Source organism: Symphalangus syndactylus, chromosome 8, assembly GCF_028878055.3.
Source record: "Symphalangus syndactylus isolate Jambi chromosome 8, NHGRI_mSymSyn1-v2.1_pri, whole genome shotgun sequence".
Classification (NCBI taxonomy): Eukaryota; Metazoa; Chordata; class Mammalia; order Primates; family Hylobatidae; genus Symphalangus; species Symphalangus syndactylus.
In genome coordinates this window covers 26,252,081-26,277,629 of record NC_072430.2, presented here as the reverse complement: position 1 = coordinate 26,277,629, position 25,549 = coordinate 26,252,081, and the positions used below count along the sequence as shown (strand labels likewise).

The window sequence follows — 25,549 nt, the reverse complement described above, 5'->3', positions numbered from 1 at the left end:
TCAATGGAGAAAGAACAGTATTTTCAACGAATTGTGCTGAAACAACTGAAGATCCACATACAAAAAGAATGAAGTTGGATGCTGACCTCACAAAAATAAACAAAAATTAACTCAAAATGGATCAGACACCTAAATTTAAGAGTAAAAACTATAAAACTCATAGAAGAAAACACAAAAGTAAATCTTCATAAACTTGATTAGGCAATGGTTTCTTAGATATAAAACCAAAAGGACAAAAATAATAAAAGAAAGAAAACGAACTGGACTTAATCAAAATGAAAAATGTTTGCATTTCAAAGGACATCACTTAGAAAGTGAAAGACAACCCACAAAATTGGAGAAAATATTTACAAACCATATATCTGTAAAAGAAATTGTATTTAGGATATATAAAGAACTACTACAACTCAATAATAGAAAGACAAAAAACCCAATTAAAAATGGGCAAAGAATCTGAATAGATATTTCTCCAAAGAAGATATACAAATGGCCAATAAGCACATGAAAAATTGCTTAATACCACTTATCATTAGGGAAATGCAAATAAAAACCACAATGAGATACCATTTCATACTCTCTAGGATGGCTATAATCAAAAAGACAGATAACAACAAGTGTTGATGAGGATGTGAAGCAATTAGAACCTTCATGCAGGTGAGCTGCTTTAGAAAACAGCTTGCAGTTCCTCAAAAACTTACACTCAGAGTTACCATGTAATCCAATAATCCCACCCCTAAGTATATATCCAAGAAAAATGAAAACCCAAAATGTTTTGGATGGGATTATGTTCACCAAAAAACTTGTACACAAATGTTCATAGCAGCATTATTAATAGTCAAATAATAGAAACAACCTGCTGTCCACCAACTGATGAATGGATTAACAAAATATGCAAAATGGTATATCCATACAATGTAATATTCAGCCACAAAAGGAAATGACACATGCAGCAACATATAAGGACCTTTAAAACATTATGCTAAATGAAAGAAGCCAGATACAAAAAGTCAAATGCATGACTTCATTTATACAAAATGTCTAGACTAGGCAAATCTATAGAGACAGGGTATAGATTAGTGGTTGACTAGGGCTATAGAGTTGGGGTGGGGGTTCAGGAAATGGGAAATGACTGCTAATGGGTAAAGGTTTCTTTTTTGGAGTAATAAAAATTTTCTGAAATTGATTATGGTGATGGTTGCACAACTCTGAATATACTAAAAACCACTGAATTGTACACTTTAAAGGGTCGAATTGTATGGTATATGAGTTATATATCAATAAGTCTGTTATTTAAAAAAGCTATAAACAGAATTCCGGGAAGATGGTGGACTATGAAGCACCAGGAATCTATCTTCCCACATAGACAACTACTGTACTGGCACAATCTGTTCAATATAACTATTTTGGAACTCCAGGGTCTCTTGAAGGCTTACAATTTCCAGGGGAAAGCTTGATGGTAAATTGCAGTTAATTTCAGCTTTTAGCATAGTAGAAGCTGTGAACACGTTCCTAGAGAAGCAAATATGAAGCTTGCAGGAGCTAGGGTGGGCAAAGAGCACCCTGTCCTCCAAATGTTGAGTATCTGTGTTCTGATCACTGACTGCTGCTTCTGATCACAGGGGTGCAGACAAGAGGCAGTAGCCATTGTTGCTGCACCTCCCTACATTATTGCAAGCCACCCCACACACACCAACAGAAGTGACAGCTAGAGGATTTAAAGGGCCAGTGCCCTTCCCCCCAGCCTCATTTTTCTCTTTCTCCCTTTTGAGAGCCAGACATTCGAGACTAGAGCATTCAAAGGCAACTACATACATGGGGAAAATTAGATGGTTGACCATGCATGCCCATGGAAAGGCACAGACTCAGAGAAGACCTAAGAAGACCCTCAAATGTATACTCCAGGCTGATCCTTGGCACAAAGACAGCCTACAATATTTTTTTTTAAATAAACAAAAACAGCAAACCCTGAGAATGGGGAGAATCCTATTCCCAGAGTTACCACATTATTAGATTCAAATGTCTATTTTTCAACAACATCAAAAAAAAAAAAAATCAGAAGGCACACAGACAAAAGTGGAAAGAACAGCCCATTCAGAGGAAAAGTATGTATCAACTGAAACTGTCCTTGAAAAAGACCTGATGGCAGATCTACCAGACAAAGAAACACCCATTTTAAAGATGCTCAAGGGACTAAAGGAAGATGTGGTGAAAGTCAAGAAAATGATGTATGAACAAAATTGAAATGTCAAAAAGGACATAGAAAACCTAAAAAGAAACCAATAAGAAATGCTGGACGGGAGGCCTACACGCCGCCTCTTGTGCTGCCTCCATGTCTCTAGTGATCCCTGGAAAGTTCCAGCATATTTTGCGACTACTCAACACCAACATTGATGGGCAGTGGAAAACAGCCTTTGCCATCACTGCCATTAAGGGTGTGGGCCAAAGACATGTTCATGTGGTGTTGAGGAAAGCAGACATTGACTGCACCAAGAGGGCGGGAGAACTCACTGAGGATGAGGTGGAACGTGTGATCACCATTATGCAGAATCCACGCCAGTACAAGATCCCAGACTGGTTCTTGAACACACAGAAGGATGTAAAGGATGGAAAATATAGCCAGGTCCTAGCCAATGGTCTGGACAACAAGCTCCATGAAGACCTAGAGCGACTGAAGAAGATTCGGGCCCATAGAGGGCTGCGCCACTCCTGGGGCCTTCATGTCCAAAGTCAGCACACCAAGACCACTGGCCACCGCGGCTGCACTGTGGGTGTGTCCAAGAAGAAATAAGTCTGTAGGCCTTGTCTGTTAATAAATAGTTTATATACCCCCCCAAAAAAAAAGAAAGAAAGAAAGAAAAGAAATTCTGGGCTGGGTGCAGTAGCTCACACCTGTAACTGCAGCACTTTGGGAGGCTGAGGCAGGAGCAACACTTGAGGCCAGGAGCTCAAGGTTACAGTGAGCTGTGATAGTGCCACAGCATTCAAGCCTGGGTGACAGAGCAAGACCGTGTCTCAATAAAAAATAGAAGTGAAATTCTAGAGCTGAAAAAGTACAATAAGTGAAATGAAAAATTCACTAGAGGGCCTCAAAAGCAAACTTGAGCAGGCAGTAAACTTGAAGACAGGACAATAGAAATTATTTTTTTTTTTTTTTTTTTTTTTTTGAGACGGAGTCTTGCTCTGTCACCCAGGCTGGAGTGCAGTGGCACAATCTCGGCTCACTGCAAACTCCGCCTCCCGGGTTCATGCCATTCTCCTGCCTCAGCCTCTCCGAGTAGCTGGGACTACAGGCGCCCGCCACCACGCCCGGCTAATTTTTTGTATTTTTAGTAGAGACGGGGTTTCACCATGGTCTCGATCTCCTGACCTCGTGATCCGCCCGCCTCGGCCTCCCAAAGTGCTGGGATTACAAGCGTGAGCCACCGCGCCCGGCCTGACAATAGAAATTATTGAGAATAAGTGCTATGGTTTGAATGCGTCCCATTAAAAGGATGTATTCAAGACTTAATCCCCATTGCAACAGTGTTGGGAGGTAGGGCCTAATGAGAGGTGACCATACCATGAAGACAGAGTGAGTGATTAATGCCATTATCTTGGGAGTAGATTCATTATAAGAGAGGAAGTCCAGCCCCCTTTTCCTTCTTTCTCTCACCCTCTCACCTTCCACCATGGGAAGATAAGCCAAGAAGACCCTTGCCAGATGCTAGAACCTTCATATTGGACTTTCTAGCCTCCAGGAATGTGAGAAATAAATTCTTTTCTTTATAAGCTACCCAGTTTCTTGTGTTATATGACAGCAGCACAAAAATAACTAAGACACTGAAGAACAAACAGAAAAAAACATTGAAGAAAAGTGAACAGAGCCTAAGAAACATGTGGAACACCATCAAGAGAACATATGCATTGTGGGAATTATAGAAGGAAAAGAGGGAGAGAAAGGAGCAGAGAGGATATTTGAAGAAATAATGACTGGAAACTTTTGAAATTTGGTGAAAGATATTAAGTGAAAAGTACAATTATCATTTATTATACTTTTTCAGCTCCAGAATATAAACATCCAAGAAGCTCAACAAACTCCAAATAAAATGAACTGAGAAAGATCCATACCAAGGCACATCATAATAAAACTTTTGAAGGACAAAGGGAGAATCTTAAAAGCAACAAGAAGCAACTTGTCACATACAAGGGATCCTCAATAAAATCATCAGCAGATTTCTCATCAGAAACATAGGAGGCCAGATTGCAATAGGCTGATATATTCAAAGTGCTCAAAGAAACAGACTCTTAACCAATGTATTAGTCCATTTTCACTGCTATAAAGAACTTCCTTGAGCCTGTGTAATTTATAAAGGAAAGAGGATTAATTGACTCACAGTTCCACATAGCTGGGGAGGCCTCAGGAGACTTACAATCACGGTGGAAGGGGATGCAGCCACCTTCTTTACAAGGCAGTGGGAGAGACAGAGAGAGAGAGAGAGTGAAGGAGAAACTTCAAACACTTACAAAACCATCAGATCACATGATAACTCACTCACTTTCAGGAGAACAGCATGGGGAAAACCGCACCCATGAACAAATCACCTCCCTCCCTTGATACATGGGGAATACAGATCCCTCCCTCAACACATGGGTATTACAATTTAAAATGAGATCTGGATGGGGACACAGATCAAAGCATATCAACCAAGAATCCCATATCTGCCAAAGCTATCCTTCAAAAGTGAGAGATAAATTAAGAAATTCCCAAGTAAACACAAAAGCTGAGGAGTTTTTTTTACCCGCTAGAACTGCCCTGCAAGAAATGCTCACAGAAGCCGTGCAAGGTGAAATGAAAGGACACTAAGCAATAACTCTAAGCTATATAAAGAACTAAGGATCTCAATAAAAGTGAATACATTAGCAATTATAAAACTAGTATTATTGTAACAACAGTTTGTAACTCCACTTTTTATTCTCTGCATGACTTAAGAGACTAATATATTTTTAAATTATTACTCAAAAACTAGTATTATTATAACTTTGGCTTGTAATTCCATGTTTTGTTTCCTATAAAATTTAAGAGACAATGCACTTAAAAGAATTATTAGCTTATGTTTTGGGGCATATAATGTATAAAGATATAATTTTGTGACATCGGTAACAGAAAGGGGTGGGGATAGAGCTTTACAGGAATGGAGTCTTTGTATGTTAGTCAAGCTGGTATACATTTAAGTTAGAGTGTTAAACTTTATGATATTAAATGGAATCTTCATGGTAACCACAAAGAAAATAGCTAGCAAATATACACAAAAGGAAACGAGAAAGAAATTTAAATATTTCACTACAAAAAAAATCAACTAACAAAAAAGACAATAATGCAGAAAGCAAGGGACAAAAAAGCTATAAGGCATGTAGAAAATATAGCAAATTACAGAAGTAAGTCCCTTATCAGTACCTACTTTAAATGGAAATGGATTAAACTCTCCAATCAAAAGATGGAGATTGACAGAATGGATTTTAAAAAAAGATCCAGCTATATGCTGTCTACAAGAGACTCTGGATCCACAGACATAAATACACTGAAAGTGAAAGAATGGAAAAAGATATTCCGACTGGACAAAGTGGCTCACATTTCTGATCCTAGCACTCAGGGAGGCTGAGGTGGGAGGATTGCTTAAGCCCAGGAATTCAAGACCAGCCTGAGCAACACAGTAAGACTTCATCTCTACAAAATAAAATTTAAAAATTAGCCAGACATGGTGGCATGAGTCTTTAGTCCCAGCTACTCGGGAGGCTGAGGCAAGAGGATCACTTGAACTCAGGAGGTTGAGGCTGCAGTGAGCTGTAATCACACCACTGTGCTGCAGCCTGGATGACAGAGCGAGACTTTGTCTCAAAACAAACAAACAAAAAGATATTCATGCAAATAGTAACCAAGAAAGCAGGGATGGCTATACTAATATCCAACAAAATAGACTTTAAATAAAAAAAGGCATTGGATGTGGTGGCATGCTCCTGTAATCTCAGCTATCCAGGAGACTGAGGCAGAAGAGTCATTTGATATGAGGAGTTTGAGACCATCCTGGGCAACATAGTGAGACCCCGTCTCTACAAAAAATAAAAAAATTAGCAGGGGTATGATGGTACACATCTGTAGTTCCAGCTACTCGGGAGGCTGAAGCAGGAGATCTCTTGAGCTCAGGAGTTCAAAGTTATAGTGAGCTATGATAGCACCACTGCACTCCAGCCTGGGCGACAGAATGAGACTCCATCTCTAAAAATAAGAAAACAAATAAGAGACAAAGAAGGATGTTATATATTAATAAAGAGTCAATATAGTAAGAAGATACAACAATTATAAACATTTACACATGTAATTACAGACCATCAAAATACATGAAGCAAAAACTTCGTACATTGAATTGAAGGGAGAAACAGAGAATTCTATAATAGTAGTTGGAAACTTCAATAACCCTCTCTTAAGAATGAATAGAACAACCAGGCCAGGCGCGGTGGCTCATGCCTGTAATCCCAGCACTTTAGGAGGCTGAGGCAGGCAGATCACCTGAGGTCGGGAGTTCAAGACCAGCCTGACCAACATGGAGAAACCCTGTCTCTACTAAAAACACAAAATTAGCTGGGCGTGGTGGCACATGCCTGTAATCCCAGCTACTCGGGAGGCTGAGGCAGGAGAATCGCTTGAACTCAGGAGGCAGAGGTTGCGGTGAGCCGAGATCGTGCCATTGCACTCCAGCCTGGGCAACAAGAGTGAAACTCCGTCTCAAAACTCAAATAAATAAAAGAACAACCAGACAGAAGTAAGGACATAGAGGACTTAAAACAGAACAAACCAACTAGACCTAAGAGACATAAACAGTCACTCTACCCAATTTTCTTCTCAAGTATGCATGGGACATTTTCCAGGACAGACCATGTGTTAGGTCACAAATTGAGTCAAAACGTGGTATGTGCACACAATAGAGTATTATTCTGCCTGCAGACGAAAGAAAATTCTGACACGTTACAACATGGATGAACCTTGAGGACATTATGTTAAGTGAAATGTAAGCCAATCACAAAAAGGCAAATACCACATGACTCCACTTATATGAGGTACCTAGAGTAGGCAAAATCAGACAGACAGAAAGTAGAATGGTGTCTGCCAGTGGCTGGGGGTGGGAGGGGAATGGGGAGTTATTGTTTCATGAGTTTTTAAAAGGGAAAGAGTTCTGGAGACGGATGGTGGTGACAGTTACACAGCAATGTGAAGAATACATTTAATCCCACTGAACAGTGCACTTAAAAATGACGAAGATGGGAAATTTTGTTATATGTGTTTTACCAAAATAAAATAAACTAGGGAAAAAAGCTATAGAGTATATTTATAATATGAAAACTGAAATGACTTAGATGTTTCATGGGCAGCTATTTAAAAAATATTCATAGGCCTGGCACCGTGGCTCACGTCTGTAATCCCAGCACTTTGAGAAGTCAAGGGGGGAGGCTCGCTTAAGCCCAGGAGTTCAAGACCAGCCTGGGCAGCGTGTCCAAACCCCATCTCTACAAAAAATACAAAAATTAACCAGGTGTCGTGGCGCATGCCTGTAGTCTCAGCTACTTGTGGGGGCTGAGGCAGGAGGATCTCTTAAGCCCGATGCAGGGGATGGAGGTTGCAGTGAGCTGAGATTGCGCCATTGCACTCCAACCTGGGTGACAAAGCAAGACCCCATCTCAAAAAAAGGAAAAAATCCATAAGGCACACCACTGTGCAGCCTTTACAAATTATGTTCTCAAAAATATCTAATGACATGGAAAAAAAATTGTACACACACACACACAGAGTGAAAAAAGAATATAAAATAGTATATAAAGCATAATCTCAATTGTAGACAAAAATAGTAAATATATATACTGTGTGTGTGTGTGTGCGTGTGTGTGTAACAGTGGTTAACCAGCTCAAGTGACAGTATGGTACCTGATTTTATTTATAAATATTTAAAAATAAATATTAAGTATATATATATTTTTTTCTTTATTTTCCAAACAGCCTACACTCAATACACAGCTAAAGAATAAATGCTCATTTTTAAATCAAAGGGATTGCATTCAGTGTTGGCTGGAATGGGAGGAGGCTGGTTCCTCACACTGCAGGAAGGAAAGCACACAGGTACCGCTGTTCTGCAGGGCAATCTGGAAATACCTCTCTTCAACCCAGAAACTCCACTCTGGAAACCTCTCCTAGGGAAATCATTAAGAACAGGCACAAAGACCAGGCTGACAGGGTACTCATCACAGCCTTGTGTATAACAGTGAAAAGCTGAAAACAACCTACATGTCCAAAAATAGAGGCTTTAGTTAAATAGATTATATTTCATCCATACTATGAAATGTTATACAGCTGCTTAAATGTTGCAGAAAGTTATCTACTGTCATGGAAAGTGTTTACGATCTATAGTGAAGTAGAAAAAGCAGGTCACAAAGCAGTATATGTGGTATAATCCCACTTTTATATAAAAAAATTCACACATATAGGAGGTGTAGAGAAGATCTGGAAGGAAATGAACTATAGTGTTAACAGCAACTGCCTTGAATAGATGGATAATGGAAATCTTTGTTCTTTTGATTAGTCATCATTTCTGAATTTTATATAAAACACATGTATTTTGTCTATGTTAAGAACAATAAAGCTGGGTGCAGTGGCTTATGCTTGTAATCCCACCACTTTGGGAGGCCAAGGCAGGAGGATAGCTTGAGTTCAGGAGTTCGGGACCAGCCTGGGCAACATGGCAAAACCTCATCTCTAGAAAAAAATACCAAAAATTAGCTAGGCAGGATGGTGAACGCCTGTAGTCCCAGCTGAGGTGGGAGGATCGCTTGAGCCTGGGAGGCAGAGGTTGCAGTGGGCCGAGATCACACCAGCCTGGCAACGGAGCGAGACCCTGTTTCAAAAAAGTAAATAAATAATAAATTTTTAAAAAGAACAATAAAATAAAATTGTGGGGGATGAAACAAGAGATCAATACCAGGGACAGCTAGAAGTATTGCTGGCAAGCTCAGCTAAGGAGCATGGCAGGCAGGGCCTTCAGGGACAGGAGGGGCAAGGCCATCACAGCCACCTGCTGCTCCCAGCCTCAGCTGTCCATGAGATCTGACTATTCAAATCCCCTTCCACTGACCTTGGATTTATAAATTCAAAGCATCTTCCCATTTTGTCTTATTTAGTCTTCTCAGTACTCTTGTGAAAGTATTATTAGCTCTGTTTTGCAGATAAGAAAAGCCAGACTTAAATCACTCACAAATCACAGAACACAATCAAGGCTAAGCAGGTTATCTCACAACAGAATCGCATCAACCATATCCTCACTCACAACGAGTGATTACGCTCCCACTGACAGGCAGCTCAGTAAAGTGGAAAGAGTATGGATGCTGGAGTCTATAGGCCTTGCTTTGAATCCCATCTCAACTCTGAAAAGCAGCCTCTTAACCCCTCTGCAGGGAATGATAATACTAGGATCCGGGATTGTTCTCAGGATAAGCACAGTCAGGCAGGTAAATCACCACGCACCATGCCAGACTCTCCATCAGCACTCAATAAATGCTCAGGCACAGGGAACCCCTGCCTCTCAGTGCAGCTGAGCTCTCTGGCAGCTGTGAGGTTAGAAATCGGCTTCCATAAATGGGACTAACATTGAACTTCTCGCGGTTTCCAGTGCCCGGCTCTGGCCCTGTCCCTGAGGCCAAAACAGACCGAGTCTTTCTTCCTCCAAGAGCCCTCCACACAGGTAAGGCCTGCTCCTCCACCCCTGGAGGCTGCTCTTCCCCCAAAAAGCCCCATTCCTTCGGTGTTGATCGGCCTCACGTGGTCTGGTCCCAAGGTCATCTCTAGTCTACAGTGACCCTCTCACAGAGCAGTCACCTGGCTGCTCCCCGATTTTCCCTTCTCTTCTTCCCTGCAGGGGCCACCTCAAAGAAAAAAATAAAGAGCCCTGGGCCTATCTGATGAAAGGCTTATATTCGGAAGAGCCACTGCTGTGGACATCTGTCATGGACACTGGACACTGCCCTTCCTCTGATCCCCCTAATGGGACCAGCCCCTCTTCACCATGGTAACTGGATCAAGGATGAGAATGTGATCCAGTTGGGGCCAATAAGACATAACAAGAACCCGGCCGAGATGTCTGAGGATCACACCCAGGAGAATGAGAGTCTGGAGCCGCTCCACTCACCTGGGGCCTGAGATGGAAAGTGACAAGAGGGGAGGGGAAACAGAGAGGAAGAATCCATGTCTTTGAGCCCTGAAGCCAGCTGCCACTGAAGTCAGTTTAAACTGGGGTTTCTTTCACCTACGACTGAAAAGGCCCTAATGCCCAGATCTTGGCAGAAACTAGAAAATGGATCCGCAGCGTGGCTTGAGCAGTCAGCGCTGCATACACCATTTACCCCTCTGCATATGCCTAAGGCAGGAGCTTAGGCCCTGCCCTCAGAAAGCCCTGTGGGATGGAGTTGTCGAGGCTGACTTGGATTTGCACTGTCCCCTCCACCCCCTCTGTGAACAGAGCACGCCTGCTCACTCCATCTGCCTGCCAAGCATCTGGCTGGGGCTGGGCAGAAGGGATGATGTAGGTAGCTTCTCCAGCTGCCCCTGACTTCTAGGTACTCCCCATCCTCCAACATCAGCAACAACTTTCCCTTCCCTAAGCCGCACTCCAGGCCTCTGATCTTCATGTGATCTTCCCCTAAAGATTCCCCCGATAGGCCGGGCACGGTGGCTCACACCTATAATCCCAGCACTTTGGGAGGCCGAGGTGGGTGGATCATCTGAGGTCAGGAGTTTGAGACCAGCCTAGCCAACATGGTGAAACCCCGTCTCTACTAGGAATACAAAAAAAATTAGCTGGGCGTGGTTGCACGCACCTGTAATCCCAGCTGCTCGGGAAGCTGAGACAGGAGAATCACTTGAACGCAGGAGGCAGAAGTTACAGTGAGCTGAGATTGTGCCACTGCACTCCAGCCTGGGCAACAAGAGTGAAACTCTGTCTCAAAAAAAAAGATTCCACCCGTAAATGTAGGGATCCCAGGTCCCACTTCCTGATGGCCAAACCCTCTGCCTGACAAAGCAGATCTACTAAAGCACCAATGTATTCATGGAAAAAAGCCGGCCTCTCCCCTCTCCCCATAACCGGATGTTGTTACCTGGGGCATCTGAAGAGGCCAGTCATTTGTGGTCAAACCCAAGGGATACATAAGAATAAAAATAACACATTTGTTGATCTTCCGGGCATTGTGCTAAGTGCTTGACATGTATTCACCTATTCCTTGCACAACCCTGTAAGGCAGATATTATCTCCATTTACAGATGAGAAAACAGACCCAGTGGGGTGAAAATAATTTGCCCAAGACCCTTTAGCTAGTAAGTGACAAAGCCAGAGGTCAAACCTGGACAGTCTGACCCCAAAGCTTCATGTCCTTAACCAGTGCATGGAAGAGCAATTTCCACCCAGGAGCAGGGAGGAATGGAGAAGGTAAAGGAGCTCTGTAAAGCGCCGGACATGGTGCGACCTCCTCCATCTGGGTACGGAAGTCACTTAGCTTGACGGAAAAATTTCCTGCCAAGCAACATCCCCACATCTTGGTCCTGCCCTGGATTGTGTGACATAGGGCAAGTCCCTTCTCTCTGGCACAGTCTCCCCTACTGGGAAATAAAATGTCTGCATGGGAGATGACTGTGCTGGTGGGAGATGACTGTGCTGACCCCACTTGCTCTTCGGAGCCAGTCCTCTGCTTTGGTGCCATGCAATCTGGAAAGGAAGTTAATTCCCCTGCTGTTTCCAGGCCCCATTTTTTAAATTTTTAAATTTTAAAATTTCCAGTTTTAAAATTTTATTTTACTAAAAAAGGAACTGTTCCTTTTGTCTCTTTTATTATGTTTCTGTTTATAAAGCAGAGATAGGTGCTTACTTTCCTCTGTGTATGCAGAAAAGAAGGCCACAGAAAATGCTGAGGAAGCCAAGTAGCCCTGTTGTAGTAGGCAGCTAGTCAGGCATGAGTAGGGCAGGAGAGGGCTCCCCGCAACACACACACACACACACACACACACACACACATATGCCAGGAATGTCAGGTGACCATCAGGTGATGGTCAGGCAGTTGTTAACTGTTTCTCTAAAATAATAATTGGTAGCAGCCTGCATCAGGAAAAAGCAGCCTCCCAGCAGATAGAAGAAACTTGAAATCGGTGATCAGCAGCTTCCCAATAAGTTCTCAGGAGTTGGGCGAGGGGCTCAAGCATGCGCACTAAAGGTCAAAATGGCGGAGTGTAACTGGTAGATGACCTTCTTCTAGGAATGCTAGATTGGCAAGGGAAGAACGCCTTAAGTGAGCATGCGTACAACTCCAGTCGTTTCTTACATAATTCTAATGTACTGTGCTACAACAACATCAAATATGATTGACTCTTCCCAGGGGGCTTCAGAGAAGACAGCAATAGGAGCTCGAAGGACAGAACTTACAGGAGGAAACCCGGCAAGGGTGAGGCATTAAGGCAGAGGAACCAAGGGCAGGAGTACAAATCTAGGGTATTCTTGAGTGACCTGAATGTTTTCTCCCTGAAGAAACCTTACCTGGCCCAGGAGAGTTCCAGTCAATGTGCCAATAGAGGAGAGCAATTAGGAACATGGGTGTCAGACTGAGACCCCATTCTGCCATTCAGAGGAGAACAAGGGCCCTAGAGCCAGTCTCTGAGGTCAAGTCCTGGCTCAACCACTTCCTAGCTGTAGGACCCAGGGCAGGTTTACCTAACTTCCCTGTGCCCCAGGTTTATTTTCTGTAAAATGGAAAGAATAATGGTGTTTACCTCATAGGTGGTGGCAAAGACTGAATGAAGGCTGGGTGCAGTGGCTCACGCCTTCAATCCCAACACTGTGTGAGGCCGAGGTGGGTGGATCACCTGAGATCAGGAGTTCGAGACCAGCCTGGCCAACATGGTGAAACCCTGTCTCTACTAAAAAAAAAAACACAAAAATTAGCCAGGTGTGATAGTGCACACCTGTAATCCCAACTACTTCGGAGGCCGAGGCAGGAGAATCACTTGAACCCAGGAAGTGGTGGTTGCAGTGGGCCGAGATTGTGCCATTGCACTCCAGCCTGGGCGACAGAGCAAGACTCCATTTTTTTTTTTTTTTTTTTAAAAAAGAGTGAATGAAATACTGGGATAAAGGGCATCACACCTGGCATGCAGGAATCTCTCAGTACACCATGGCCACTGCTACGCTTCTGCATAATCTCACCTCCTCTCATTTCTCTCTTCTGTAAATTTGGGGTTTGGAGAGTTAAAGAGACAGGAAATCCCCTAACATAGTGCTGGCCCATAGGAGGTTCTGGGAGCTGAACCGTGCGGGCTTCCGATTCCTAATCGCAAAGGCTAACATTGGCTGGCCAGGGGAAGGGACTCTATCTGAAAACCCTGGCCAACTCAGACCTCAGGTCACCAGGGAAAAGTTGAGGTGACAAAGAAAGTGTGCAGGTCAATCGCGCTGCCTAGAGCAGTGTGCACATAGCATAGGGGAGGGACCAACATTCGGAGAACCCCCTGACAGCAGCCTCCCCTTAAAAATCCTCAGGGACCTTGGTGAAGAAAGAAGAGCCAAGGATATCCTACACAGAGCTAGGATCGAGGGCCTCTTGAACTCCTCAGAGAGCAGGCCTGTCTCTGGGCATCTCCATGAATTGGGCCCGCAATTGCCCTGTTAGTACAAGTCACTTCTAGTCCCTCAGGGCCCACCCAACACTCATCTTCATCTGACATTTACATCACGCTCACTAAGTGCCGGCACTGTAGAAGCATTTTATGTGTGCTATGTCATGCAGTCCTCGTGACAAGACAATGAGAGCTTGATGGGTGGGGAAACGGGTAGAGAGAGGCTAAGCAACTTGCACAAGGCCCCAGAGCCAGCATGTGACACACAGAGTGGGACCCAGGCAGATGGTCAGGGTAGGTGCTCATAACTGTCCCTCTACACTGCCTCTCACCTGGCCCACCAGGCTCTCCAGGGCCTGGAGCCCCCAGGCTGCTGGCCACTTCCTCTAGGCAGAAGTGACCCTTCCCTCTCCCGGTACATATGTGACTCTACCTGCACTCACAGAAGTCAGAAACTAGCCAAAGCCAGGTCTCCCTTGAGCCAGCAGGTGTCCCAAGAGCCAATGTCACAACCTCATGGGTAGGGTGACCACATATCACCCAGGGCCAGGCTCAGGGCCCAAGTTGCCTGTCCTCCTTGCCCACCTTTCATGGTAACTACAAGACTGAGCTGGCAGTGCCACCTGTAGACAGCCTGCCTCCATTAAACTATCTCAGAACCAATCCTAGGACGTGGGCTCTGGGTACTGGGCAGGCCCCAAAGCCACCTCCCACCCCCAAATAGCAAGCCAACTCCTGGTACAACCCATCAGCCCCAGGGCAGTTGGGCAGGTGGAAATTGCCAGATGATGCTTTGCTGTCCTTCCAGAATACTGTTGCTGGCCATACACACACAGCTCCTGAGGCACGTGAGGTAGCCGGGTGAGCACCAGGGAGAGAAAAGCGTAGCCGTGTGGCACAGACCCCAGCACTCCCCATAGCTCAGACAGATGCAAACAAAGCCAAATGCTGTCAGGACCCCAGAGGCAGCCTCAAAGGGGCATGCCCATTAAACTGCCAGAGTGCCCTGTCGAGAGCAACGGCATTTTTTCCTAGCCCATGGGGACATTTAGAAGATTAATTAGAGGAGCCTGGCAGTACTCAAGGGTCCCCAGGGAACTGGGTGAATACATCATCCCCATCACAAAGCTCTTAACAAGTGTGCCCCGGGCTGTGTCTTTGTTCAACGTTGCCTAAGACAACTGAGTCAGACAGGCTGGACCACCTGTAGCCCCCTCATCTCAGCCAGAAAGTGCTGCCAGCACACAATGGCCAGCTCATGACTGTGCTGGAGGGACGAGTCACCCAGGGCCCTGGCCTCTGCCAGCCACAGTCAGTCACGGTACATGGTTTGAACAGCAGATGGCCAGAAGGACAGGAGCCACTCCAGATAGTCCACTTATTGCCATGGCCTTAAGAAGTCACATTCAAAGTGTCCGTCTTCCTCTAGGAAGCCTTCCTGTCCCTGCTGGCCTGAAGTGACCTCTCCGTATTACCCATCTCTAGCTTTTACCATTTGCTGCCCTGTTTGGGGCTGAGGTTTTATTTCTTATTCTATTTTATTTTTTATTTTTTTGAGATGGAGTCACTCTTGTCGCCCAGGCTTGAGTGCAATGCGTGATCTCGGCTCACTGCAACCTCTGCCTCCCGGGTTCAAGCAGTTCTCCTGCCTCAGCCTCCTGAGTAGCTGAGATTACAGGCACCTGCCACCACACCTGGCTAATTTTTGTACCTTTAGTAGAGACGGTGTTTCGCCATGTTGGCCAGGCTGGTCTCGAATTCCTGACCTCAGGTGATCCGCCTGCCTTGGCCTCCCAAAGTGCTGAGATTACAGGTGTGAGCTACCGTGACTGGTCAAGATTTTAAAATATCATTTATGCAGCATTTAGAATGTGCCAGGTACTACATTAAATGCTTTACATACATTATTTGACTTAATCATCCTAATAGCCCCATGAAGTGAGTGTGATTATGCCCATTACAGATTGAGGAAGCGGCAGCTTGGAATGGTCCAATCGTCTGTGTGTCCTGTGCTTCCATACTTTTTCTTCCCATGAGATTGCATTATCTCACACTAGAGTGCAAACTGCTTCATGGCAGTGAGATATTTACACGTTCTTCTTGTCTCTGAATAGGTACACAGTTAACTAAGAGAGGACTGATTACTAGTGATTGCTATGTGTCAACTGATTAGCCTTAATCAACCCAGAGGTGGCATTAATGAATAAAAACATCATCAGCCATGTGTCCAACTGACCATATGATACGAATCCCTACAAGCTGTGCAGGATTTTAATTACCAAGAAAGGCCCCCGCTGAAGTTGCATATTACTTATCAAGAAACTTTGCTGAAGCTGGGCACGGTGGCTCACGCCTGTAATCCCAGCACTTTGGGAGGCTGAGGTGGGCGGATAACCTGACGTCAGAAGTTCGAGACCAGCCTGACCAACATGGAGAAACCCCCTCTCTATTAAAAATACAAAATTAGCCGGGTGTGGTGGCACATGCCTGCAATCCCAGCTACTCGGGAGGTTGAGGCAGGAGAATCGCTTAAACCTGGGAGGCGGAGGTTGCAGTGAGCCAAGATCACACCATTGCACTCCAGCCTGGGCAACAAGAGCAAAATTCCATCTCAAAAAAAAAGAAAGAAAGAAAGAAAGAAAGAAACTTTGCTGAAATGTTTTTCCTTCATCCCCTTCAGTGACAGCTGATGGCCACTGGCTCAGAGGAACAAACCCCTGCTGGGCTTAGCATGACCCAGCACGTGCTGCAGGGCGGCCCCAGCAGCCTTGCTGGGAACTGCCAGGTTCATCACCAGCCAAGGGCCAGGGGTCAAACAGGCGGCTCCCAAGAGGCGCTGCTGGCTCCAGGCCACGGGACACTGTGTTAGAAGGCACGGGCCTCACCTTTGGTAGCGTAGGCTTCTGCGATCACCCGCAGCCTATAGGGCGGGGCAGCTGTCAGTGGCAGGTCGTCCAGGCCCACCCGGGCGTAAATGTTCAGAGCTTCTTTATAATCACCTTCCACATAATTCAACTTGGCCATGATCAGACTGGATTCTTGTAGGAATTCTGACTAGAAGGAAAAGGAGAGAAAGAAAAGCATTTTCCTACAATATCAGGCATGATGCTCCCTCGGAGCCCATCCAGCTGCTGCCATAAAACCCCACAGCTCCCCGCACAAGAGCTTGGACATGAATGTTCTGAGCAGTGTTATCCACAATAGCCAAACAGTGGAAACAACCCAAGTGTCCACCAAAATGTGGGCTAGCCATAAAATGGAATATTGCTCAGCTGTAGTAAAGAATGAAGTACTCTTATGTGCCACAACATAGACGAACTCCAAAAACATGATGCCAAGTGAAAAATCTAGTCACAAAAGGCCACATATTGTATGCTTCCACGTGTATGAAATGTCCAGAGTAGTCAAGTCTAGAGTTAGAAAACAGATTAGTCTTGGCTAGGAATGGGAGGTGGCTGCTGATGATGATGGGGTTTCCTTGGAAGGTGATGAAAATGTTCTAGAATTGATTGTGGTGATGGTTGCACAACTTCATGAATATACTAAAAATCACTGAAGTGGACTCTGAATGGGTGAGTTGTATGGTATGTGAATTACACTTCAATAAAGCTGTTGGAAAAAACAAACCAAAACAAAACCCTGCGGCTTTCCCTCATCAGGCCCGTGGCTGGGCTGGGCCAGCTGGGCCAAGGAAGGAAGGAATGCTTCATAAGTTAAACATACAAGCACCTGTCTCAGAAAAGGAAGCAGCCCAGACATCCTGGTGGGTCTGGCCATGGCAATGGAGATGCACCACAACCCTGTAATCCAAATAACCAAGGAGAGCCTTCCCAAATGGATGCGAAGATCAGGACTTGCTTGCTTTCCAGGGTGAAGTTTCTCACTGAGCCACTGAAGTTTCTAAACTGAGGTGACCTGGTACCCTCCCCAGAGACTGAGAGCTGGAAGTTCTCTGTGGGCCCCCCTTCCTCCCAGCCAGCAAGGCTGGCCTGGCCAGTCCCCCTCTCCCCAAAGCCTCATCATTGCCCTCCTCGCTGACCCGTCCCCCGGCACCTAAGGAGAGAACAGGCCACCCTGCCACCTATATAAGGAAACAGATTTATCTTCCGTGGCCAGACCTTCTCCTCAGAGCCCAAGCGGTTCAAAGCTGAGGTTTTTGCTTACAGAAGCACACCATGAAACCGCACTATTTATACTGTAACCTAGAGCTTTGATGAGTGGACAACATGGCCAGGTAGCCAGGTACAGCGTGTTATAGCAGCTATCTTAGCCAGCATGGTCGGCTTCCAGGCATTTCTTGGAAGAGGGAGGGACATCAGGCAGCACTGGAAAGGATGGTGGAGTGGGCAAGGAGGACTGATAGGAGCAAAAGTGTTTATGGGTGGCCCAAGAGAGAGGCACCAGAGGAATTAGAATTACATCTGGAGACAGAGAAATCAAAGCAGACTTAGAAAAGAGAAAAAAAGCAATCCAGGCCGAGTGCGGTGGCTCACACCTATAATCCCAGCACTTTGGGAGGCCGAGGCAGGCAGATCACTTGATGCCAGAAGTTCACGACCAGCCTGGCCAACATGGTAAACCCCATCTCTACTAAAAATACAAAAATTAGTAGGGCATGGTGGTGCACACCTATAATCCCAGCTACTCAGGAGGCTGAGGCACAAGAATCGCTTGAACCCAGGAGGCGGAGGTTGCAGTGAGCCGAGATCACGCCATTGCAGTCTAGCCTGGATGACAGAGCGAGACTCTATCTCAAAAAAAAAAAGCATCCACCACAGGGGTTCTCCACCCAGGTGGGGGACAGGCCAGGCTTGGGTATTTTGAAAACATTTCCTAGGTAATTCTGGGAAGTCTTCCCTCCTTCCCCAGGCTTCTAGCCTCTGAGAACCGTTGGATTAAAGGTGAACGGAAAGCGGAGGGGGAATGAGGAGTCAGCAGTAATGGACACATCACAAGAGCTTCGGTCTGGGAAGATGCAAAGAGTCCTGGAGATGGAGGGTGGTGACGGCTGAGTGACAACGGTAATATACTTAATGCCCCTACACTGTACACTTACAAAGAGCTATAACATTAGGTTGTATGTTATGTATATTTTACCAAAAGGGAAAAAAAAAAAAAAGGTTAACGAAAGCAAACTGGAGAGCCAGGTGGAGAAAAAGCTTGAAGAAAATTGCAAGCCGAGAGGCACAGCTTGGACACACTGGAAGAGCCTCCCTGGGCGAGTCCAGTCTCCACCCAAGCACAGGAAACAGCTTGGCCAGGGCGCCTCGGCTGCCTGGGCAGTGGGAGGACAACCCCAACACAGTGTCAGGGGCCACCTTGCTCACAATAAGGAGCATTTTCTTGCCTTGAATCAGAAGCCAGATGTCCTGACTCCTAGTCCAGGACTCCTTCCATCCCACTACATGCCTGGCTGGCTCTGGTCTTCCCAGCCTCAATTCACGTAAGACAAGCTGGACTTAAGCTCAAGGAAAGAGAAAGTTTCACGTTAGTCAGTGTGAGTAGGACAGCACACCCATACAAAAGATGTGTGGCTTTGGAACATTCTTTATAAGACAGAGGAAGGTGAAAAACAGCAATGGGAGAAAAAAACTCTCTAGGTAGAACTAATAACATAGCAAGAAATGATGTGTATCTGGTGCTATACAGCTTTGAAAGAATTTCTCCATTTGAGCCTCAAAACAATCCTGGGTTAAGTAGGCCTGCAGCTGAGAAACATGAAGCTCAGAGAGGTTAAGTAACATCCCAAGATCACACAGCTTATAAATCCAGAACTGGACTCAGACTCAAGCATTTTAACTTGAATTAAATTCAACAGCTGGATGCAGTGGCTCAGGCCTATAATCCCAGCACTTTCAGAGGCTGACGCAGGAGGGTCACCTGAGGTCAGGAGTTCGAGACTAGCCTGGCCAACATGGTGAAACCACGTCTTTACTAAAAATACAAAAATTAGCCAGGTGTGGCGGCACGCACCTGTAGTCACAGCTACTTGGGAAGCTGAGGCAGGAGAATTGCTTGAACTTGGGAGGTGGAGGTTGCAGTGAGCTGAGATGGCATCTGGGTGACAGAACAACACTCTGTCTCAAAAAAAACCAAATAAATAAATAATAAAATAAATTCAATGTGTTTACTACCACACTGCGTTGTAGAGGATGGAAAGCAAAACCTGTCAGCACCTGGTGAAATGAAAGGTGAATTTTTCAAGATGAAGTTGGGGGGCGGGTAGACAGGGGGAAGAAACTAGCCAGATATCTCCCCTCACACCTCCCAGCAGGACACTTGAGTCTGGCTGGCCATCACTGTGAGCTGTGGCCCATGTGCCTGCTGTCCCTCCACCCTCTCCTGCTAATCAAGACCTACCACCTGTGTCCCCAGATCAAGACCTACCCGTGTCCACCTGTGTCATCGTGTCATTGGTTAAGAACATATGAGATGAGGCTGGGCACGGTGGCTCACACCTGTAATCCCAGCACTTTGGGAGGCCGAGGCAGGCGGATCACGAGGTCAAGAGATCGAGATCATCCTGGCTAACACAGTGAAACCCCGTCTCTACTAAAAATACAAAAAATTAGCCGGGCGTGGTGGCGGGTGCCTGTAGTCCCAGCTACTTGAGAGGCTGAGGCAAGAGAATGGCGTGAACCTGGGAGGCGGAGCTTGCAGTGAGCCAAGATCGCATCACTGTACTCCAGCCTGGGCGACAGAGCGAGACTCTGTATCAAAAAAAAAAGAACATATGAGATGAAGACAGGGTTTCGCCATGTTGGCCAGGCTGGTATTGAACTCCTGGCTTCAAGTGATCTGCCACACACCAAAGTGTGACATGGCCCTTACAGAGAAACTGAATGGGGAAAGAGAAGACCTGGTTTTTGAAGGCCAAATGCAGCAGGGAGTCCTTAAGTACCTGGGATCCCTATGCTGAGGTGACCTCTCCGGCCACCCCCTAGGGGCCTGGGGCGGGGTCCCTATGTTGAGGTGACGCTCTCCAGCCACCTCCTAGCGGCCTGGAGCTGTGTCCGTGCAGATAACATACACAGAGACCATTTTGAAAGCAGCTCTCTATCAGGGTTTCCAGAAGCCTGTTGCTGCACAACTGACCAACACCAATACTAACTTACTCAAAGGTTGTCCAGGCCCTCCATTGCAGCAGGGCCAAGGAGGTGGCCAGATGACCAAGAGGAGGAACAGCTCAAATTGAAAGCTCACAGGCTTAGAGCCAGGAAGGTCTAAGCTCACCCCTTTAAAAGCCCACTCCATTCAAACCTAAAGAAACTGAGCTGCAGAGAGGCGAGTAACCTCCCCGGAGTCACACAGCAAGTCGGGAGCAGGCTTGAGTTTGCAGTACAGATATGAAAGGTAAAGCCAAAGAAAGCATGGCTTCCTGGGGGGAAGCGTGCACATGCAAACAAGAATAAAGACCGAAAATGGAGCCTCAGAGGATTCCGAGACAGGAAGAGAAGAAAAATGAGAAAGAAGTCATCAAAGTTAAAAGGAAACGGAAATCAGAGCTCCAGAAGTTCACCAAAGACTGTCCTCAGTGGGAAATACATCCTGGGGAAGACAGGCAGGATGGAGCAGGCCACAGACAGCCATCTGAACTAGGGGAAGCATCTAGAGCCAAGAAAGTGTGAGCCACCCGGGGGGCAGAAGGGCAGGGTGGGAAGAGGAGATGACCCCCATGAAAAGCAAAAGGAACTGAATGAGGAGTCCAAGAAGAAGGGAAGGAAAGCCACGTTAGAGGGAAAGGAAACCTGGGTGTGATGAGACCAGAAAACAGAATGGACAGACAGGGGCAGCACCTAAGATTCCCTGTGCCACAGGGTGAAGGTCCTTGCTGAGACACGGGGAAGTTCCTGGCCCCCTCCCAACTGTGACGCCAGGCCTGCTGGCACCAGTATGGAACCTCCTACAGCTCTGGGCCATAGTGGCTTGTTACACTGATGAGCAGGAAGCTGTGCATTGAGCACCCTTCTGATTAACTTCTCTCTTTTCTAGAACTGGGTAACATGTCAGGTTAAGCTCTGGGTTATATTGGATAGCTTTAGTTCAAGCATCTGAGAGATAAGTGGCATCGTGCAGATGACGTGTCATTGAAGACTCTCATCAGAGAGACCCTATTGGCCAGAAGCCCCCACAGTGGTCAGCCAGCCTACAGATTGGCACATCCACCCAACTGGGAGCTGGCCCTCTTCTAAGAAGACAAGCCATGGCGCTGTGCAGGTGAGCTCCAAACGTCACCCAGCTCAACCCCGAGCACCCTTCTCAACCCCACACTGTCCAAAGGAAGTGTCGCCTCAGCCCAGAGGCCCATGGTACCTTAAGGTTCCCTCGGTCCAGGGCGGCGGTCAGATGCTTGCGGACCTCAGTCAGCTGGGGCTTGGGGCCTCGGGGACTGGCCCCCTGCCTCAGGGGGTGTTCCTTCAGGTACTGCTCCAGCTTCGACTCCCCGAGGAGAAGTTCTGCCATGTCATCTACAAAAACAAAGTGAGAAGCCAAACAAAGTGAGAACAGAGTGGCAGCAAGGAATGGCCTGCATGTAGGAACCCCCCTCACTCAAGGGACCCCAGAACCACCACACTCCGAGGCTCCAGGCCCCCAGCAAGGCCCTTCTGGAACTTCATAGCCTTCACAGGGTCTAAATGGGCACCACCTCATAGTGAATTCAGTTCATTTAAAGAATGTTCCAGTAGCATGTACTCAAATAGGTGTTGGCTCAAACACTCACTCATTTATTTGCCAGTAGATACTTTTTTTTTTTGAGATGGAGTTTCACTCTTGTTGCTCAGCCTGGAGTGATCTCGGCTCACCGCAACCTCCACCTCCCAGGTTCAAGCGATTCTCCTGCCTCAGCTTCCCGAGTAGCTGGGATTACAGGCACATGCCATCACGCCCGACTAATTTTTTGTGTTTTTAGTAGAAACAGGGTTTCACCATGTTAGCCAGGCTGGTCTCAAACTCCTGACCTCAGGTGATCCGCCCACCTCAACCTCCAAAAGAGCTGGGATTACAGGCATGAGCCACCACGCCTGGCTGCTGGTAGATACACATTAACATGGAGAGAGTTCAAGTTCAGTAGGAAAAAAACAAAGGTGGCTTATGATGTATTCATTATGATCTTTATAAAACACACACAAACCCCAGTGTTATGTATTTTCAAGAGTGACGTGATGAAATCCCCAGCTCTGGTGCTGTATTCTGTGGAGCTGCTGGAATGTCTGTACAGCCAGATCTTAAAATGAGTCTGTGTCAAAATGACCTGAATGCAAGTCTGTATTCTTGCAGAGTAACAGAGTGTTCATCTGTTTCTGTCTAAAAGTCATAACTATACAGATATCTGGGAATGCTTACATGAAGCTTTTACTCCTGAGAGCATACTACTTATGGTTATAACTTGTTGATGTCTATATTGGCTTAATTTGAATGAAAAGTTCACTCCAGGAGCAGCTCTTTGGAATCCACACCACCCCCCAGACTGTTCTGAATAAACCCAGAACAACTCATACACCAGCCTAAGCATGGTCTATTTTTCTGGGATGGGACAGAACATAATTGTATTAAAATATAAAATCAGTTTTAAAAGGTCTGGAAGGACATATCTTAAGGCCATGATAGTAGTTACAGTTGAGGTGCTGGGGACCTCAACTGGGGTTGGTGGCAAAAATGGACTTTAGCTTTGTCTTTAACATCCTGGTCCTAAAAAGAAGACTAGATTTACCTATTATATACGCAATCTAAAATTAATTCAAAAAGTCATCAGCGAGGACCCCCTAAGATTCTGGGTGGTAAGTCCACCAAAGGTCAAGAGCTAAAACAAAAGCCTTTTCCACATGTTCTGAGAAGTTGGCCCAAAACTGCTGAATCTATAGGTCTTAGCAGTGCTCTGTCTATGTACTGGGAATCCTAAAACAACCTTTTAGAGATGAGACCTAGAGTCCTGGGAGGAGCCAATTAACACAAAAACAGGGCTGAGTTCAGTTACTGAACTCAAGAACTCATTAGCCATCCAAGAAGAAAAAGCAAATCTGGCCAGGCATGGTGGCTTATGCCTGTAATCCCAACACTTTGGGAGGCTGAGGCGGGGGAATCACCTGAGGTCAGGAGTTTGAGACCAGCCTGGCCAATGTGGTGAAACCCTGTATCTACTAAAAATACAGAAAAACTAGCCAGGCATGGTGGTGTGTGCCTGTAATCCCAGCTACTAGGGAGGCTGAGGCAGGAGAATCACTTGAACCCGGGAGTGGAAGTTGCAGTGAGCCAATATTGCGTCACTGCTCCCCAGCCTGGGTGACAGAGTGGGACTCTGACTCAAAAAAAAGAGGAAATCAGGCAAGGCCACAGCAGCATCCAATGCCAGAAGACAATGAAGTGGTGCATACAGAGTATACTGGGGTACAAAGTGCGACCCCAAGGTGTGGGGACGGTCCAGACACCAGCCAGGCACCAAGGCAACAAGCAGCCTCCTCCCAGACACACAAGCCCTTCTCAAGAAATGAAACCCAGCTCATAAAGAAACCCACGACTCAGGAACGAAGGACATGTGGGCAAAAGCCTGAGTGTTTCTTACAGAATACTAAATGCCCACAAGAATTAGAGCCACAGAATAAATATGAATGTCAGAAAGCAATGCGTTGCAAAAACAATCATATATCCGAAATTGGGAGGAGCTTCAGAGTGTCATGCCTTTAGCTTTCAAAACACTGTACCATGTGCTCTTAAAAAACAAAAAAATCAATCTAATCTTTTACTATTTTTCAAAAATTTGTTTAAATTTTAGTGAACTCTCAGGAAATAATAAAGAACCATTTATTTAGAGCTCAAAAATTCCTTTAGGCAGGGCGCGGTGGCTCACATCTGTAATCCCAGCACTTTGGGAGGCCAAGGTGGGCGGATCACAAGGTCAAGAGATTGAGATCATCCTGGCAAACATGGTGAAACTCTGTCTCTACTAAAAATACAAAAATTAGCTGTGCATGGTGGTGCGCACCTGTAATCCCAGCTACTTGGGAGGCTGAGGCTGGAGAATTGCTTGAACCCGGGAGGCAGAGGTTGCAGTGAGCCAAGATCGTGCCACTGCACTCCAGCTTGGTGACAGAGCGAGACTCCGCCTCAAAAAAAAATTCCTCTAAATTCATTTTCCTTTTAATATTTATGAATAAACTTATTAATACTATAATAATAGACCAGTGCTGTTCAATAGAAATACATGCAAGCCACATATATAATTTAAAAATTTTGTTTTGTTTTGTTTTTCTTGAGACAGAGTTTCGCTCTTGTCGCCCAGGCTGGAGTGCAATGGCACGATCTCGGCTCACTGCAACCTTCGCCTGGGTTCAAGCAATTCTCCTGCCTCAGCCTCCAGAGTAGCTGGGATTACAGGCACCCACCATCATGCCCAGCTAATTTTGTATTTTTAGTAGAGATGGAATTTCGCCATGTTGGCCAGGCTGGTCTTGAACTCCTGACCTCAGGTGATCCGCCCACCTTGGCCTCCCCAAGTGCTGGGATTACAGGCATGAGCCACTATACCCGGCCTTAATTTATAAAGTTTAATAGCCATATTAAAAAAGGAAAAGAAGGCAGGGCTCGGTGGCTCATGCCTATAATCTCAACACTTTAGGAGGCCTAGACAGGTGGATCACTTGAGCCCAACAGTTTGAGACCAGCCTGGACAACATCGCAAGAAAAAAAAAAGTGGAATTAATTTAAATAACATATTTTATTTAACTAAATATAACCAAAATACTATCAGGTCAGCTGGGCGCAGTGGCTCACAGCTGTAATCCCAGCACTTTGGGAGGCCGGGGTGGGTGGATCATGAGGTCAGGAGATCGAGACCGTCCTGGCTAACACGGTGAAACCCCGTCTCTTCTTAAAAAA

The 25,549-nt window shown here is 45.8% G+C and overlaps 2 protein-coding genes across 5 annotated transcripts in view; one reads left to right on the top strand and one right to left on the bottom strand.

Moving 5' to 3' along the window:
• Positions 1 to 25,549, bottom strand: part of TTC7B (tetratricopeptide repeat domain 7B) — a 278,705-nt gene that overhangs the window by 227,647 nt on the left and 25,509 nt on the right. For 3 of the 4 annotated variants that reach the window (XM_055288412.2, XM_055288413.2, XM_055288414.2), the window contains exons 2-3: positions 21,989 to 22,143; positions 16,561 to 16,729 (exon numbers count right to left, since the gene is read on the bottom strand). In XM_055288412.2, the coding sequence (XP_055144387.1) occupies positions 16,561 to 16,729; positions 21,989 to 22,143 (324 nt within the window). Of the gene's footprint in view, positions 1 to 16,560; positions 16,730 to 21,988; positions 22,144 to 25,549 lie in introns of those variants that run through there. The other variant, XM_055288415.1, reaches the window with a different exon arrangement.
• Positions 2,293 to 2,827, top strand: LOC129487539 (small ribosomal subunit protein uS13-like). Its single transcript, XM_055288438.2, has one exon. The coding sequence runs from the start codon at positions 2,330 to 2,332 to the stop codon at positions 2,786 to 2,788; it is 459 nt and encodes a 152-aa protein (XP_055144413.1). The 5' UTR covers positions 2,293 to 2,329; the 3' UTR covers positions 2,789 to 2,827.